This window comes from Oncorhynchus mykiss, unplaced genomic scaffold, assembly GCF_013265735.2.
Source record: "Oncorhynchus mykiss isolate Arlee unplaced genomic scaffold, USDA_OmykA_1.1 un_scaffold_232, whole genome shotgun sequence".
Taxonomy (NCBI): Eukaryota; Metazoa; Chordata; class Actinopteri; order Salmoniformes; family Salmonidae; genus Oncorhynchus; species Oncorhynchus mykiss.
In genome coordinates, this window is record NW_023493699.1 from 237,657 (window position 1) to 258,263 (window position 20,607).

Genomic DNA, 20,607 nt, shown 5'->3' on the forward strand with positions numbered 1-20,607 from the left:
ACTGCCATGTACCTTATTCTACCTACTGCCATGTACCTACTTCTACCATGTACCTACTTCTACCTACTGCCATGTACCTACTTCTACCTACTGCCATGTACCTACGTCTACCTACTGCCATGTACCTACTTCTACCTACTGCCATGTACCTACTTCTACCTACTGCCATGTACCTACGTCTACCTACTGCCATGTACCTACTTCTACCATGTACCTACTTCTACCTACTGCCATGTACCTTCTTCTACCTACTGCCATGTACCTTCTTCTACCTACTGCCATGTACCTTCTTCTACCTACTGCCATGTACCTACGTCTACCTACTGCCATGTACCTACGTCTACCTACTGCCATGTACCTTATTCTACCTACTGCCATGTACCTACTTCTACCATGTACCTACTTCTACCTACTGCCATGTACCTACTTCTACCTACTGCCATGTACCTACGTCTACCTACTGCCATGTACCTACTTCTACCTACTGCCATGTACCTACGTCTACCTACTGCCATGTACCTACTTCTACCATGTACCTACTTCTACCTACTGCCATGTACCTACTTCTACCTACTGCCATGTACCTACTTCTACCTACTGCCATGTACCTACGTCTACCTACTGCCATGTACCTACTTCTACCATGTACCTACTTCTACCTACTGCCATGTACCTACTTCTACCTACTGCCATGTACCTACTTCTATGTACCTACTCCTACCTACTGCCATGTACCTACTTCTACTTACTGCCATGTACCTACTGCCATATACCTACTTCTACCTACTGCCATGTACCTTCTTCTACCTACTGCCATGTACCTACTTCTACCTACTGCCATGTACCTTCTTCTACCTACTGCCATGTACCTACTTCTACCTACTGCCATGTACCTTCTTCTACCTACTGCCATGTACCTACTTCTACCTACTGCCATGTACCTACTTCTACCTACTGCCATGTACCTTCTACTTACTGCCATGTACCTACTTCTACCTACTGCCATGTACCTTCTTCTACCTACTGCCATGTACCTACTTCTACCTACTGCCATGTACCTACTTCTACCATGTACCTACTTCTACCTACTGCCATGCACCTTCTACTTACTGCCATGTACCTACTTCTACCTACTGCCATGTACCTACCATTACCTACTGCCATGTACCTACTTCTACCTACTGCCATGTACCTACTTCTACCTACTGCCATGTACCTACCATTACCTACTGCCATGTACCTACCACTACCTACTGCCATGTACCTACTTCTACCTACTGCCATGTACCTTCTTCTACCTACTGCCATGTACCTACCATTACCTACTGCCATGTACCTACTTCTACCTACTGCCATGTACCTACTTCTACCTACTGCCATGTACCTACTTCTACCTACTGCCATGTACCTTCTTCTACCTACTGCCATGTACCTACCATTACCTACTGCCATGTACCTACTTCTACCTACTGCCATGTACCTACTTCTACCTACTGCCATGTACCTACGTCTACCTACTGCCATGTACCTACTTCTACCTTCTGCCATGTGCGCATTGCTGCGCTACTGTGACGAAATAACCTAATAGTTTATCAACATTTAAGCTAAAAGTTCTGATCTGTTGCATCAGTCTCATTGCTTTTAAAAGGTGTTTTGATGCTAGTGGTTGTATATATTTGGGATCTATCACATCCCACCATTGTCCCAGACTATGTTTGGAATATTTATTTATCGCACAGAATAGGTCAACTTTTGTACTATGGGGGATAGTAGATTGACAGAGGCTAGTGTTTTTGCTGTTCGTTAGGCCTACTCATCATGTTGGCTGATGAAAAGTACGTGTTATTCCAACATATTCAATATGCACCTCGGAATTGGATAAGGATGTGGGCAGTGGCGTCCCCGATGTGTCCGTCTTCACTTGTAGCCTTTGAGAAGGAAACAATCACGTGACGGGCATTGGCTAATAAGAATTGAGATATTTGAGAGAACAATGTGAGTGAGAGGTGCTTCGGAGCACGACAGCCCAGGAGAAAGGAATTATAATTATTATATTCAGCCCAAGAGAAAGGAATTATAATTATTATATTCAGCCCAAGAGAAAGGAATTATAATTATTATATTCAGCCCAAAAGAAAGGAATTATAATTATTATATTCAGCCCAAGGGCACAACGACCACTGGCTGCAAAACACATGGATTATTTAGGAGTCATTACCACCACACAAAGGGGATTCCGCCGGGAAATGAAGAGGCATTATCAACCGCTTGTCAAATTGTGAATGAGAGACTGATGAAGTGTGTTCAGACTGAGCAACAAAACAAAGCAGAGCTCATGCCTTTCGAGCGACTGCCATGTACCTACTTCTACTTACTGCCATGTACCTACTGCCATATACCTACTTCTACCTACTGCCATGTACCTTCTTCTACCTACTGCCATGTACCTACTTCTACCTACTGCCATGTACCTTCTTCTACCTACTGCCATGTACCTACTTCTACCTACTGCCATGTACCTTCTTCTACCTACTGCCATGTACCTACTTCTACCTACTGCCATGTACCTACTTCTACCTACTGCCATGTACCTTCTACTTACTGCCATGTACCTACTTCTACCTACTGCCATGTACCTTCTTCTACCTACTGCCATGTACCTACTTCTACCTACTGCCATGTACCTACTTCTACCATGTACCTACTTCTACCTACTGCCATGCACCTTCTACTTACTGCCATGTACCTACTTCTACCTACTGCCATGTACCTACCATTACCTACTGCCATGTACCTACTTCTACCTACTGCCATGTACCTACTTCTACCTACTGCCATGTACCTACCATTACCTACTGCCATGTACCTACCACTACCTACTGCCATGTACCTACTTCTACCTACTGCCATGTACCTTCTTCTACCTACTGCCATGTACCTACCATTACCTACTGCCATGTACCTACTTCTACCTACTGCCATGTACCTACTTCTACCTACTGCCATGTACCTACTTCTACCTACTGCCATGTACCTTCTTCTACCTACTGCCATGTACCTACCATTACCTACTGCCATGTACCTACTTCTACCTACTGCCATGTACCTACTTCTACCTACTGCCATGTACCTACGTCTACCTACTGCCATGTACCTACTTCTACCTTCTGCCATGTGCGCATTGCTGCGCTACTGTGACGAAATAACCTAATAGTTTATCAACATTTAAGCTAAAAGTTCTGATCTGTTGCATCAGTCTCATTGCTTTTAAAAGGTGTTTTGATGCTAGTGGTTGTATATATTTGGGATCTATCACATCCCACCATTGTCCCAGACTATGTTTGGAATATTTATTTATCGCACAGAATAGGTCAACTTTTGTACTATGGGGGATAGTAGATTGACAGAGGCTAGTGTTTTTGCTGTTCGTTAGGCCTACTCATCTTGTTGGCTGATGAAAAGTAAGTCTTATTCCAACATATTCAATATGCACCACGGAATTGGATAAGGATGTGGGCAGTGGCGTCCCCGATGTGTCCATCTTCACTTGTAGCCTTTGAGAAGGAAACAATCACGTGACGGGCATTGGCTAATAAGAGTTGAGATATCTGAGAGAACAATGTGAGTGAGAGGTGCTTCGGAGCACGGCAGCCCAGGAGAAAGGAATTATAATTATTATATTCAGCCCAAGAGAAAGGAATTATAATTATTATATTCAGCCCAAAAGAAAGGAATTATAATTATTATATTCAGCCCAAGGGCACAACGACCACTGGCTGCAAAACACATGGATTATTTAGGAGTCATTACCACCACACAAAGGGGATTCCGCCGGGAAATGAAGAGGCATTATCAACCGCTTGTCAAATTGTGAATGAGAGACTGATGAAGTGTGTTCAGACTGAGCAACAAAACAAAGCAGAGCTCATGCCTTTCGAGCGACTTTTTTTCAAATCGTCATTAGAGTCTCATCATGCAGCCTTACAGTGTATTAAACATCTAAACATATCAGCCCAACGTTTGTAGAACAACTAAAGTTACATTAATAATTAATAATAGGAGTACCTGTGTCTTTGTATACCTCTCAACACAGAATATCTGCATGTGCAACACTCCCTCAAATCGTTTGGAGAAAATGTCCTCTCTATTTCATTCAGATTTGTTCAATTATATTGTAAAATAATAATTAAATAATGCCACGGAATTCTAAATCAAATCTTGTCTGCTAAATTAACTAGTGTAGCCCACAGCCATTTGCCATATGGCATAGCCAGATCAGAGCCTAACATAAGGACAACTCAGAGGATGCTGTTCTGTTCTTCTGAAATAGATGACATTTTCTTCATATCATGTTTCTTTAGACCCGTCTAAAATTAATAATGGATTTATTGTGATGGTGTAGGTAGACTATATTACATGGATTTATTGTGATGGTGTAGGTAGACTATATTACATGGATTTATTGTGATGGTGTAGGTAGACTATATTACATGGATTTATTGTGATGGTGTAGGTAGACTATATTACAAGGATTTATTGTGATGGTGTAGGTAGACTATATTACATGGATTTATTGTGATGGTGTAGACTATATTACATGGATTTATTGTGATGGTGTAGACTATATTACATGGATTTATTGTGATGGTGTAGACTATATTACATGGCTTTATTGTGATGGTGTAGGTAGACTAAATTACATGGATTTATTGTGATGGTGTAGACTATATTACATTGATTTATTGTGAAGGTGTAGGCTATATTACATGGATTTATTGTGATGGTGTAGGTAGACTATATTACATGGATTTATTGTGAAGGTGTAGACTATGTTACATGGATTTATTGTGAAGGTGTAGACTATATTACATGGATTTATTGTGATGGTGTAGACTATATTACATGGATTTATTGTGATGGTGTAGACTATATTACATGGATTTATTGTGATGGTGTAGGTAGACTATATTACATGGATTTATTGTGAAGGTGTAGACTATATTACATGGATTTATTGTGATGGTGTAGGTAGACTATATTACATGGATTTATTGTGAAGGTGTAGACTATATTACATGGATTTATTGTGATGGTGTAGACTATATTACATGGATTTATTGTGAAGGTGTAGGCTATATTACATGGATTTATTGTGATGGTGTAGACTATATTACATGGATTTATTGTGAAGGTGTAGGCTATATTACATGGATTTATTGTGATGGTGTAGGTAGACTAAATTACATGGATTTATTGTGAAGGTGGAGACTATATTACATGGATTTATTGTGATGGTGTAGGTAGACTATATTACATGGATTTATTGTGAAGGTGTAGACTATATTACATGGATTTATTGTGATGGTGTAGGTAGACTAAATTACATGGATTTATTGTGAAGGTGGAGACTATATTACATGGATTTATTGTGATGGTGTAGGTAGACTATATTACATGGATTTATTGTGATGGTGTAGGTAGGCTATATTACATGGATTTATTGTGATGATGTAGGTAGACTATATTACATGGATTTATTGTGATGGTGTAGGCTATATTACATGGATTTATTGTGATGGTGTAGGTAGACTATATGACATGGATTTATTGTGAAGGTGTAGACTATGTTACATGGATTTATTGTGAAGGTGTAGACTATATTACATGGATTTATTGTGATGGTGTAGGTAGACTATATTACATGGATTTATTGTGATGGTGTAGACTATATTACATGGATTTATTGTGATGGTGTAGGTAGACTATATTACATGGATTTATTGTGAAGGTGTAGGTAGACTATATTACATGGATTTATTGTGAAGGTGTAGACTATGTTACATGGATTTATTGTGAAGGTGTAGACTATATTACATGGATTTATTGTGATGGTGTAGGTAGACTATATTACATGGATTTATTGTGATGGTGTAGGTAGACTATATTACATGGATTTATTGTGAAGGTGTAGACTATATTACATGGATTTATTGTGAAGGTGTAGACTATATTACATGGATTTATTGTGATGGTGTAGGCTATATTACATGGATTTATTGTGATGGTGTAGGTAGACTATATGACATGGATTTATTGTGAAGGTGTAGACTATGTTACATGGATTTATTGTGAAGGTGTAGACTATATTACATGGATTTATTGTGATGGTGTAGGTAGACTATATTACATGGATTTATTGTGAAGGTGTAGACTATATTACATGGATTTATTGTGAAGGTGTAGACTATATTACATGGATTTATTGTGATGGTGTAGACTATATTACATGGATTTATTGTGAAGGTGTAGGCTATATTACATGGATTTATTGTGATGGTGTAGACTACATTACATGGATTTATTGTGAAGGTGTAGGCTATATTACATGGATTTATTGTGATGGTGTAGGTAGACTATATTACATGGATTTATTGTGAAGGTGTAGACTATATTACATGGATTTATTGTGATGGTGTAGGTAGACTAAATTACATGGATTTATTGTGAAGGTGGAGACTATATTACATGGATTTATTGTGATGGTGTAGGTAGACTATATTACATGGATTTATTGTGATGGTGTAGGTAGGCTATATTACATGGATTTATTGTGATGATGTAGGTAGACTATATTACATGGATTTATTGTGATGGTGTAGGCTATATTACATGGATTTATTGTGATGGTGTAGGTAGACTATATTACATGGATTTATTGTGATGGTGTAGACTATATTACATGGATTTATTGTGATGGTGTAGGTAGACTATATTACATGGATTTATTGTGATGGTGTAGGTAGACTATATTACATGGATTTATTGTGATGGTGTAGGTAGACTATATTACATGGATTTATTGTGATGGTGTAGACTATATTACATGGATTTATTGTGATGGTGTAGGTAGACTATATTACATGGATTTATTGTGATGGTGTAGGTAGACTATATTACATGGATTTATTGTGATGGTGTAGGTAGACTATATTACATGGATTTATTGTGATGGTGTAGGTAGACTATATTACATGGATTTATTGTGATGGTGTAGGTAGACTATATTACATGGATTTATTGTGATGGTGTAGACTATATTACATGGATTTATTGTGATGGTGTAGGTAGACTATAATACATGGATTTATTGTGATGGTGTAGACTATATTACATGGATGTATTGTGATGGTGTAGACTATATTACATGGATTTATTGTGATGGTGTAGGTAGACTATATTACATGGATTTATTGTGATGGTGTAGACTATATTAAAATGATTTATTGTGAAGGTGTAGGCTATATTACATGGATTTATTGTGATGGTGTAGGTAGGCTATATTACATGGATTTATTGTGATGGTGTAGGTAGACTATATTACATGGATTTATTGGGATGGTGTAGGTAGACTATATTACATGGATTTATTGTGATGGTGTAGACTATATTACATGGATTTATTGTGATGGTGTAGACTATATTACATGGATTTATTGTGAAGGTGTAGGTAGACTATATTACATGGATTTATTGTGATGGTGTAGGTAGACTATATTACATGGATTTATTGTGATGGTGTAGGCTATATTACATGGATTTATTGTGATGGTGTAGGTAGACTATATTACATGGATTTATTGTGATGGTGTAGGTAGACTATATTACATGGATTTATTGTGATGGTGTAGGTAGACTATATTACATGGATTTATTGTGAAGGTGTAGACTATATTACATGGATGTATTGTGATGGTGTAGACTATATTACATGGATTTATTGTGATGGTGTAGGTAGACTATATTACATGGATTTATTGTGAAGGTGTAGGTAGACTATATTACATGGATTTATTGTGATGGTGTAGGTAGACTATATTAAAAGGATTTATTGTGAAGATGTAGACTATATTACATGGATTTATTGTGATGGTGTAGACTATATTACATGGATTTATTGTGATGGTGTAGGTAGACTATATTAAAATGATTTATTGTGAAGGTGTAGACTATATTACATGGATTTATTGTGATGGTGTAGGTAGACTATATTACATGGATTTATTGTGAAGGTGTAGGTAGACTATATTACATGGATTTATTGTGATGGTGTAGGTAGACTATATTAAAATGATTTATTGTGAAGGTGTAGACTATATTACATGGATTTATTGTGATGGTGTAGACTATATTACATGGATTTATTGTGATGGTGTAGGTACACTATATTACATGGATTTATTGTGATGGTGTAGGTAGGCTATATTACATGGATTTATTGTGATGGTGTAGACTATATTACATGGATTTATTGTGATAGTGTAGGTAGACTATATTACATGGATTTATTGTGAAGGTGTAGACTATATTACATGGCTTTATTGTGATGGTGTAGGTAGACTATATTACATGGATTTATTGTGAAGGTGTAGACTATATTACATGGCTTTATTGTGATGGTGTAGGTAGACTATATTACATGGATTTATTGTGATGGTGTAGGTAGACTATATTACATGGATTTATTGTGATGGTGTAGGTAGACTATATTACATGGATTTATTGTGATGGTGTAGGTAGACTATATTACATGGATTTATTGTGATGGTGTAGGTAGACTATATTACATGGATTTATTGTGATGGTGTAGACTATATTACATGGATTTATTGTGATGGTGTAGACTATATTACATGGATTTATTGTGATGGTGTAGGTAGACTATATTACATGGATTTATTGTGATGGTGTAGGTAGACTATATTACATGGATTTATTGTGATGGTGTAGGTAGACTATATTACATGGATTTATTGTGATGGTGTAGGTAGACTATATTACATGGATTTATTGTGATGGTGTAGGCTATATTACATGGATTTATTGTGATGGTGTAGGTAGACTATATTACATGGATTTATTGTGATGGTGTAGGTAGACTATATTACATGGAATTATTGTGATGGTGTAGGTAGACTATATTACATGGATTTATTGTGATGGTGTAGGTAGACTATATTACATGGATGTATTGTGATGGTGTAGGTAGACTATATTACATGGATTTATTGTGATGGTGTAGACTATATTACATGGATTTATTGTGATGGTGTAGACTATATTACATGGATTTATTGTGATGGTGTAGGTAGACTATATTACATGGATTTATTGTGATGTTGTAGACTATATTACATGGATTTATTGTGATGGTGTATGTAGACTATATTACATGGATTTATTGTGATGGTGTAGACTATATTACATGGATTTATTGTGATGGTGTAGGTAGACTATATTACATGGATTTATTGTGAAGGTGTAGGTAGACTATATTACATGGATTTATTGTGATGGTGTAGACTATATTACATGGATTTATTGTGATGGTGTAGGTAGACTATATTACATGGATTTATTGTGAAGGTGTAGGTAGACTATATTACATGGATTTATTGTGATGGTGTAGGTAGACTATATTAAAAGGATTTATTGTGATGGTGTAGGTAGACTATATTACATGGATTTATTGTGATGGTGTAGACTATATTACATGGATTTATTGTGATGGTGTAGGTAGGCTATATTACATGGATTTATTGTGATGGCGTAGACTACATTAAATGGATTTATTGTGATGGTGTAGGCTATATTACATGGATTTATTGTGATGGTGTAGGTAGACTATATTACATGGATTTATTGTGATGGTGTAGGTAGACTATATTACATGGATTTATTGTGATGGTGTAGGTAGACTATATTACATGGATTTATTGTGATGGTGTAGGCTATATTACATGGATTTATTGTGATGGTGTAGGTAGACTATATTACATGGATTTATTGTGATGGTGTAGGTAGACTATATTACATGGATTTATTGTGATGGTGTAGGTAGACTATATTACATGGATTTATTGTGATGGTTTAGGCTATATTACATGGATTTATTGTGATGGTGTAGGTAGACTATATTACATGGATTTATTGTGATGGTGTAGGTAGACTATATTGCATGGATTTATTGTGATGGTGTAGGTAGACTATATTACATGGATTTATTGTGATGGTGTAGGTAGACTATATTACATGGATTTATTGTGATGGTGTAGACTATATTACATGGATTTATTGTGATGGTGTAGGTAGACTATATTACATGGATTTATTGTGATGGTGTAGACTATATGACATGGATTTATTGTGATGGTGTAGACTATATTACATGGATTTATTGTAAAGGTGTAGACTATATTACATGGATTTATTGTGATGGTGTAGGCTATATTACATGGATTTATTGTGATGGTGTAGGTAGACTATATTACATGGATTTATTGTGATGGTGTAGACTATATTACATGGATTTATTGTGATGGTGTAGGTAGACTATATTACATGGATTTATTGTGATGGTGTAGACTATATTACATGGATTTATTGTGATGGTGTAGGTAGACTATATTACATGGATTTATTGTGATGGTGTAGACTATATTACATGGATTTATTGTGATGGTGTAGGTAGACTATATTACATGGATTTATTGTGATGGTGTAGGTACACTATATTACATGGATTTATTGTGATGGTGTAGACTATATTACATGGATTTATTGTGATGGTGTAGACTATATTACATGGATTTATTGTGATGGTGTAGACTATATTACATGGATTTATTGTGATGGTGTAGGTAGACTATATTACATGGATTTATTGTGATGGTGTAGACTATATTACATGGATTTATTGTGATGGTGTAGGTAGACTATATTACATGGATTTATTGTGATGGTGTAGGTAGACTATATTACATGGATTTATTGTGATGGTGTAGGTAGACTATATTACATGGATTTATTGTGATGGTGTAGGTACACTATATTACATGGATTTATTGTGATGGTGTAGACTATATTACATGGATTTATTGTGATGGTGTAGACTATATTACATGGATTTATTGTGATGGTGTAGGTAGACTATATTACATGGATTTATTGTGATGGTGTAGGTAGACTATATTACATGGATTTATTGTGATGGTGTAGACTATATTACATGGATTTATTGTGATGGTGTAGGTAGACTATATTACATGGATTTATTGTGATGGTGTAGGTAGACTATATTACATGGATTTATTGTGATGGTGTAGACTATATTACATGGATTTATTGTGATGGTGTAGACTATATTACATGGATTTATTGTGATGGTGTAGGCTATATTACATGGATTTATTGTGATGGTGTAGACTATATTACATGGATTTATTGTGATGGTGTAGACTATATTACATGGATTTATTGTGATGGTGTAGACTATATTACATGGATTTATTGTGATGGTGTAGACTATATTACATGGATTTATTGTGATGGTGTAGACTATATTACATGGATTTATTGTGATGGTGTAGACTATATTACATGGATTTATTGTGATGGTGTAGACTATATTACATGGATTTATTGTGATGGTGTAGACTATATTACATGGATTTATTGTCATGGTGTAGACTATATTACATGGATTTATTGTGATGGTGTAGGTAGACTAAATTACATGGATTTATTGTGATGGTGTAGGTAGACTATATTACATGGATTTATTGTGATGGTGTAGGCTATATTACATGGATTTATTGTGAAGGTGTAGACTATATTACATGGATTTATTGTGATGGTGTAGACTATATTACATGGATTTATTGTGATGGTGTAGGTAGACTAAATTACATGGATTTATTGTGATGGTGTAGACTATATTACATGGATTTATTGTGATGGTGTAGACTATATTACATGGATTTATTGTGATGGTGTAGACTATATTACATGGATTTATTGTGAAGGTGTAGGCTATATTACATGGATTTATTGTGAAGGTATAGACTATATTACATGGATTTATTGTGATGGTGTAGGTAGACTATATTACATGGATTTATTGTGATGGTGTAGACTATATTACATGGATTTATTGTGATGGTGTAGACTATATTACATGGATTTATTGTGATGGTGTAGACTATATTACATGGATTTATTGTGATGATGTAGGTAGACTATATTACATGGATTTATTGTGATGGTGTAGGTAGACTATATTACATGGATTTATTGTGAAGGTGTAGACTATATTACATGGATTTATTGTGATGGTGTAGGGAGACTATATTACATGGATTTATTGTGATGGTGTAGACTATATTACATGGATTTATTGTGATGGTGTAGGCTATATTACATGGATTTATTTTACTTTTTAAAATGTAGATGTTCCAAAGGTCTGTATCAGTGGCTTGTAGGCTGTGTGTGGAAGACAGGTGATGCTAAATGTGTTTATGTTAATTAACGATCAATGTGAGACCGGCAGTTATATTCTTGTCAACAACCGGCTGACAACATTTCATGACCATCACAGCCCTAGGCCCAATGTAGTCAAAAACACGATTTTCCTGTGTTTAATATATACAGTATTTATATACCATGAGGTTAGAATAACACTGTGAAAAGAGAAGTTTGAAAAGACTGCCTGAAAATTCTGACCGTTTTGATAGGACAGAGTTTTGGGTAAATTAGTTAATAGACCAATAAGAAAGAGTTCCAAACCTCTCTGCCAATAACAGCTAGTGTTCAGTTTCCCCCACTCACACGACTTCCAGACAGAAATTACTATTTGCTATGAAGCAAATTTATGTTTTTTTTTTGTTGACCATTTTAATTGAAAAACAATCAAAGTAAGATACTTCATTGTTACCCAGAAATGATTTGATATCGAGATAAAAAACAGCTGGAATTGATCTTTTATTGGTTCATCGTTTACTTCATCTTGTTCGGTAACTTCTGGATGGATAGATAGATAGAGGGATGGATAGATAGATAGAGGGATGGATGTGAACACTCAGTCTGTGAATGACACTTCTGTCAATCTCTGAAGGAATTGCACTTTGTCTGTCTGTCTGTCTGTCAGTCTGCAGCTAGCCGTCTGTCATGCAGTCTCTGGGTCCAGTTCTGACTTGATCCAGCTGGATCAGACCACTCGTCATTCTTTGATCTGCAGAGAAAATACACAAAACCAAGACTAGGTTCAAATCTTGATCTCTAAAGTTTACGGCAACCATATCCTTCACAACAGGCAGGTGAACTGCCTGTAACTCCAGCAGGTTTGGTCTGTTCTGTCTGCTCAGATAGAACATTAGGGTTCTATCCCAAATGGGGCCCTATTCCCTATATAGTACACTACTTTAGACCAGAGCCCTATTCCCTATATAGTACACTAATTTTGACCAGGGCCCATAGGTCTCTGACACTATATAGGGAATAGGGTGCCATAGGGCTCTGGTCTAAAGTAGTGCACTATATAGGGAATAGGGCTCTGGTCTAAAGTAGTGCACTATATAGGGAATAGGGCTCTGGTCTAAAGTAGTGCACTATATAGGGAATAGGGCTCTGGTCTAAAGTAGTGCACTATATAGGGAATAGGGCTCTGGTCTAAAGTAGTGAACTATATAGGGAATAGGGCTCTGGTCTAAAGTAGTGCACTATATAGGGAATAGGGCTCTGGACTATAGTAGTGCACTATATAGGGAATATGGCTCTGGTCTATAGTAGTGAACTATATAGGGAATAGGGCTCTGGTCTAAAGTAGTGCACTACATAGAGAATAGGGCTCTGGTCTAAAGTAGTGCACTATATAGGGAATAGGTTGCCGTTTGGGACAAAAGGCTACAATGTAGATATATTTTCCTCAGGTAGGAAGAGGAGAAGGCCGGAGCCTGGTTACCTCGGTGACGACCCCGGCAGCGATGGTTGACCCTACGTATCTCAGCATGAAGCGTCCCAGCTCCTTGAAGTCCTTATAGAGCTCCAACGCCACGGGCCTCTGGGTCTGGATCTCCACCATCGCGTTCATACCCTTACCCAGACACCTACACAACATTAAACAAACGTTTATACAACATTCACATTCTTTCCCAACACTAAAAGGGTGTAACGGTTCACCAAACCCATGATTCGGTACGTATTGACGTTTTGGGGCTCACGGATCGGCTTTGGTACATCGGGAAAATTAAATGCCATTCACAATGTTCCTGTTCCAATTGTCTGTTGTGACAGGATTGTTACGTTGGGTCAAGTTTCCACTCGGATGCTGCGTTCGTGACCATGTGGGAATTTACCCGTTTTGAAGTCGTTATAGAGGCCATTACCTTAGTAGGTCACAGAGGTCACCATGTAGAAGAAGTGGGAGCTCAAGGATGATGGGAGCTCATGTTTTCCCCACTAGTACTACCAGTTGGAGGGCCATTGAAATAGATTGAATTCATCTCCTTGTGTCTGTTGGAAAGCAGACCGAACCAGGGTTTTCCTCTAGGATTTTGCCTGTGCTTAGCGCCATTCTGTTTATTTTTTAATCCTGAAAAACTCCCGTCCTTAACAATCACACACATACCCATAACATGATGCAGCCATCACTATGCTTGAAAATATGAAGAGTTGTACTCAGTAATGTGTTCTATTGAATTTGTCCCAAACATACTTTCTATTCCCGGAAAAAAAGTGAATTGCTTTGCCACATTTTTTTCAGTATTAATTTAGTGCCTTGTTGCAAACAGGATGCATGTTTTGGAATATTTTGTTATTCTGTACAGGCTTCCTTCTTTTCACTCTTTCACCAATAGCTGCCCTGCTTTGTGAGGCATTGGAAAACCTCCCTGGTCTTTGAGGTTGACTTTGTGTTTGAAATCCACTGCTCAACCGAGGGACCTTAGTATGTGTGGTGTACAGAGACGAGGTAGTCATTCAGAAATCATGTTCATTCTTAGATGCTGAGCTTGTCATAACAAAGGGGTTGAATACTTATTGACTCAGCTTTTCATTTAAATGAATACATTATAAGGTATTGTGTGTAGAGCCCAGTGACACAAACCATCTCCATTTTAAATTCAGTAACACAACACCATGTAGAAGAGGTCAAAGGGTGTGACTTCTTTCTGAAGGGCAACACAGGGTGGCTAACTCATTGTGGGTGGCTAACACATTGTGGGTGGCTAACTCATTGTGGGTGGCTAACTCATTGTGGGTGGCTAACTCATTGTGGGTGGCTAACTCATTGTGGGTGGTTAACACATTGTGGGTGGCTAACTCATTGTGGGTGGCTAACACATTGTGGGTGGCTAACTCATTGTGGGTGGCTAACTCATTGTGGGTGGCTAACACATTGTGGGTGGCTAACTCATTGTGGGTGGCTAACTCATTGTGGGTGGCGAACTCATTGAATAGCTCGGCTTTGGATACTGTACAGTGCATTCAGAAAGTATTCAGACCCCTTGACTTTTTACAAATTGTTTTAAGGTACAGCCTTATTCTGAAATGGATTCCATTTATTTTTTTCTTTGTTAACAAAAACAGGTTTTTTAAACATTTTTGCAAATGTACACAAAAAAAAAAACCCAAATGAAATATCACATTTAAATAAGTATTCAGACCCTTTACTCAGTACTTTGTTGAAGCACCTTTGGCAGCGATTACAGCCTCGAGTCTTCTTGGGTTTGACGCTACTAGATTGGCACACCTGTATTTGGGGAGTTTCTACCATTCTTCTCTGCAGATCCTCTCAAGCTCTGTCAGATTCGATGGGGAGCGTCGCTGCACAGCTATTTTCAGGTCTCTCTAGAGTTGTAAGATCGGGTTCAAGCCCAGGCTCTGGTTGGGCCACTCAAGGACATTCAGAGACTTGTCCTGAAGCCACTCTTGCGTTGTCTTGGCTGTGTGCTTAGGGTCGTTGTCCTTTTGGAAGGTGAACCTTCACTCCAGTCTGAAGTTCTGAGAGCTCTGGAGCAGGTTTTCATCAAGGATCTCTCTGTACTTTGTTCTGTTCATCTTTCCCTCGATCCTGACTAGTCTCCCAGTCCCTGCCGCTGAAAAACATCCCCACAGTATGATGCTGCCACCACCATGCTTCACCGTAGAGATGGTGCCAGGTTTCCTCCAGACGTGACACTTGGCATTCAGGCCAAAGAGTTCAATCTTGGTTTCATCAGACCAGAGACTCTTGTTTCTCATGGTCGGAGAGTCCTTTAGGTGCCTTTCGGCAAACTCCAAGAGGGCTGTCGTGTGCCTTTTACTGAGGAGTGGCTTCTTTTTGGCCACTCTACCATAAAGGCCTGATTGGTGGAGTGCTGCAGAGATGGGTTGTCCATCTGGAAGGTTCTCCCATCTCCACAGAGGAACTCTGGAGCTCTGTCAGAGTGACCATCGGTCACCTCCCTGACCAAGGCCTCGATTGTTCAGTTTGGCGGTTCCAAACGTCTTCCATATAAGAATGATGGAGGCCACTGTGTTCTTTGGGACCTTCAATGATAAAGACATTTTTTGGTACCCTTCCCCAGATATGTGCCTCCACACAATCATGTCTTGGAGCTCTACAGACAATTCCTTTGACATCATAGCTTGGTTTTTACTCTGACATGCACTGTCAACTGTGGGACCTTATATAGACAGATGTGTGCTTTTCAAAATCATATCCAATCAATTGAATTGACCACAGGTGGACTCCAATCAAGTTGTAGAAACATCTCAGGGATGATCAACGGAATCAGGAGGCACCCGAGTTCAATTTTGAGTCTGAATACTTATGTAAATAAGCTTCTGATTTAAATTTGTTATAAATTTGCTCAATTTTGTAAAAACCTATTTTCGATGAATCATTATGAGGCATTGGTTGTAGATTGATGATGTAGATTTCCTCCCAAAGGAAAATAATTTAACCCATTTTAGAGTTGTGCAACAAAATGTGTTAAAGGGGAAGGGGTCTGAATACTTTCCGACTGCACTGATCGGGTTCTACCCGTTTACTGAAATGGGTTCAAGAGTTCGCAACGTGGCTCGAGAAATGTGACATGGTGCTGAAATCTAAACTATTCTCAACCACTGAGAATGGGAGCGGCTATAAACAAGACATTAAAAAATAAAAACAAAGCCTACGTATCTATCTCTCCTTCTTTGGCCCGGTCAGAATCAGCTGCCAAAGGACGGTTGTGTTGTTTCTGTGTGTTTCCGTCGATATACTGGGGTGATGAAGTGATGGCAGCAGCTATTCTCGTTGAGCGTGGCGACGACATACCACTCACGCATTATCCACCACTCTTGTCCATCTCTACTGTGACCTCAACATGTTCCCAAACTACAGATTATAACGATGGATCCTCAGATTCTGGTTTAATCGACCCCGCCATTGTACAGAACTAGTTCCTGCCTGTACCTCACAAAAGGATCGTTTGAAATGTGCCAATTAAGATTAGAATCTCTATAACGTGTACGTAGGCTCTAGTTGTAGAACAGAATAGTCTGTAACATTTTCAGCTCAGTATGTAGCTTCGGCTGTAGCCTGTAGGCATTGTGTTTTCATTTGATAAATATCTATTTAAGGAATTCATTCGGGTTCCACAGTGAGGACAGAACCGAGATCCCTGTGCCGAACAGTTCGGTATGAATACATGTTCCCGTTTACAACCCAACCAAATACACAATGTTAATGCGATGTTTACTGACTGCATCACAACACTGAAGACATTATTTCGGCAGAGTTGATCCTTGATCCTGAGACTACAGAACTGCATTGACATAAAAAGGTAGAATCAGACGTAGGGATATCGGGCCGACTTCCTCAGCAAAACAAAACCGCGTGATAAGCGAGGCCAAAACTTCTCTTCTTCTATGGTCCCTCAGCTTGAAGCAGCTTCATCATCTAGGAAGACTTCACCTTGATACTCACTTGGGTTTCTTCTTGAGCACCTCCCCGCTGCTCTTGTGCAGAACGCTGACCAGCTTCCTAATGGTGGCCGGTTCACTGATCGTCTGGTAGTGCAACACAACCTACGCACAGAACACACACTTAGAACCCCACACTTCACACACTCAACCACATACTTAGAACCACACACTTCACACACTTAGAACCACATACTTAGAACCACACACTGAACCACACACTTAGAACCACATACTTAGAACCACACACTTCACACACTGAACCACACACTTAGAACCACATACTTCACACACTGAACCACACACTTAGAACCACATACTTAGAACCACACACTGAACCACACTGAACCACACACTTAGAACCACATACTTAGAACCACACAGACAATATTCTTAAATCTACTTAGAACCACCCACGGAACACAGATTGTTTGTGTGTGTACTCACGGGGAAGCCCTGTGTGATGGGGACCTCTATGTTGAAGAGCAGGACTCTGGCCCTGAAGCGGGAACACGCTCTGATTGGCTCCTTAATATCACAGAACACACAGCCCACACTGGAGGAGAGATTATAGACAGAGTGGACAAAACATTAGGAACACCTGCTCTTTCCATGACATTACCAGACCAGGTGAATCCAGGTGAAAGCTATGATCCCTTATTGATGTCACCAGTTAAATCCACTTCAATCAGTGTAGATAAAGGGGAGGAGACGGGTTAAAGATGAAGGGGAGGAGTCAGGTTAAAGATGAAGGGGAGGAGACGGGTTAAAGATGAAGGGGAGGAGTCAGGTTAAAGATGAAGGGGAGGAGACGGGTTAAAGATGAAGGGGAGGAGTCAGGTTAAAGATGAAGGGGAGGAGACGGGTTAAAGATGAAGGGGAGGAGTCAGGTTAAAGATGAAGGGGAGGAGGCAGTTTCAATAATTATTTTTAAGCCTTGAGACATGGATTGTGTCTGTGCCATTCAGAGGGTGAATGGACAAGACTAAATATTTAAGTGCCTTTGAACAGGGTATGGTAGTAGGTGCCAGGCACACTGGTTTGTGTCAAGAACTGCAACGCTGCTGGGTTTTTCACAATCAACAGTTTCTCTGTGTGTATCAAGAATGGTCCACCACCCAAAGGACATCCAGCCAACTTGACACAACTGTGGGAAGCATTAGAGTCAACAAGGGCCAGTATCCCTGTGGAAAGCTGTAGACACCTTGTATAGTTCATACAGCCACGCAGATCAAACATTACAGGGATAGAAACACACATAAAAGAATTACACTCACTTGATCTGATTAGAGGTCAGGGGTTAGAGGTTAGGGCTGTATACTCACTTGATCTTGATGATGACCAGTGGGGCAGGGTTAGAGGTTAGAGGTTAGGGCTGTATACTCACTTGATCTTGATGATGATCAGTGGGGCAGGGTTAGAGGTTAAGGTTAGGGTTTAGGTTCTATACTTAATCTAGATGCTGCCCATGCCAGTGGGTTTGGGTTAGAGGTCATGTGTTAAGGTTAGAGATCACGTGTTAAGGTTAGAGGTCACGTGTTAAGGTTAGAGGTCACGTGTTAAGGTTAGAGGTCACGTGTTAAGGTTAGAGGTCACGTGTTAAGGTTAGAGGTCACGTGTTAAGGTTAGAGGTCATGTGTTAAGGATAGCGTTTATGTTATATACACTGCTCAAAAAAATAAAGGGAACACTTAAACAACACAATGTAACTCCAAGTCAATCACACTTCTGTGAAATCAAACTGTCCACTTAGGAAGCAACACTGATTGACAATACATTTCACATGCTGTTGTGCGAATGGAATAGACAACAGGTGGAAATTATAGGCAATTAGCAAGACACCCCCAATAAAGGAGTGGTTCTGCAGGTGGTGACCACAGACCACTTCTCAGTTCCTATGCTTCCTGGCTGATGTTTTGGTCACTTTTGCGGTGCTTTCACTCTAGTGGTAGCATGAGACGGAGTCTACAACCCACACAAGTGGCTTAGGTAGTGCAGCTCATCCAGGATGACACATCAATGCGAGATGTGGCAAGAAGGTTTGCTGTGTCTGTCAGCGTAGTGTCCAGAGCATGGAGGCGCTACCAGGAGACAGGCCTGTACATCAGGAGACGTGGAGGAGGCCGTAGGAGGGCAACAACCCAGCAGCAGGACCGCTACCTCCGCCTTTGTGCAAGGAGGAGCAGGAGGAGCACTGCCAGAGCCCTGAAAAATGACCTCCAGCAGGCCACAAATGTGCATGTGTCTGCTCAAACGGTCAGAAACAGACTCCATGAGGGTGGTATGAGGGCCCAACGTCCACAGGTGGGGGTTGTGCTTACAGCCCAACACCGTGCAGGACGTTTGGCATTTGCCAGAGAACACCAAGATTGGCAAATTCGCCACTGGTGCCCTGTGCTCTTCACAGATGCAAGCAGGTTCACACTGAGCACACGTGACAGTCTGGAGACGCCGTGGAGAACGTTCTGCTGCCTGCAACATCCTCCAGCATGACCGGTTTGGCGGTGGGTCAGTCATGGTGTGGGGTAGGGTGGCATTTCTTTGGGGGGCCGCACAGCCCTCCATGTGCTCGCCAGAGGTAGCCTGACTGCCATTAGGTACCGAGATGAGATCCTCAGACCCCTTGTGAGACCATAAGCTGGTGCGGTTGGCCCTGGGTTCCTCCTAATGCAAGACAATGCTAGACCTCATGTGGCTGGAGTGTGTCAGCAGTTCCTGCAAGAGGAAGGCATTGATGCTATGGACTGGCCGGCCCGTTCCCCAGACCTGAATCCAATTGAGCACATCTGGGACATCATGTCTCGCTCCATCCACCAACGCCACGTT

The 20,607-nt window shown here is 39.4% G+C and overlaps 1 protein-coding gene across 3 annotated transcripts in view; it reads right to left on the minus strand.

The window, feature by feature from the left end:
- Positions 1-12,797: 12,797 nt before the first annotated feature.
- LOC110532856 (HBS1-like protein) overlaps positions 12,798-20,607 on the minus strand; it is a 104,051-nt gene continuing 96,241 nt past the window's right edge. For all 3 annotated transcript variants that reach the window (XM_036973342.1, XM_036973344.1, XM_036973343.1), the window contains 4 exons: positions 18,229-18,337; positions 17,786-17,886; positions 13,796-13,940; positions 12,798-13,066 (listed from right to left, as the gene is read on the minus strand). In XM_036973342.1, the coding sequence (XP_036829237.1) occupies positions 13,055-13,066; positions 13,796-13,940; positions 17,786-17,886; positions 18,229-18,337 (367 nt within the window). In that variant the 3' untranslated portion in view covers positions 12,798-13,054. The remainder of the gene's footprint in view (positions 13,067-13,795; positions 13,941-17,785; positions 17,887-18,228; positions 18,338-20,607) is intronic.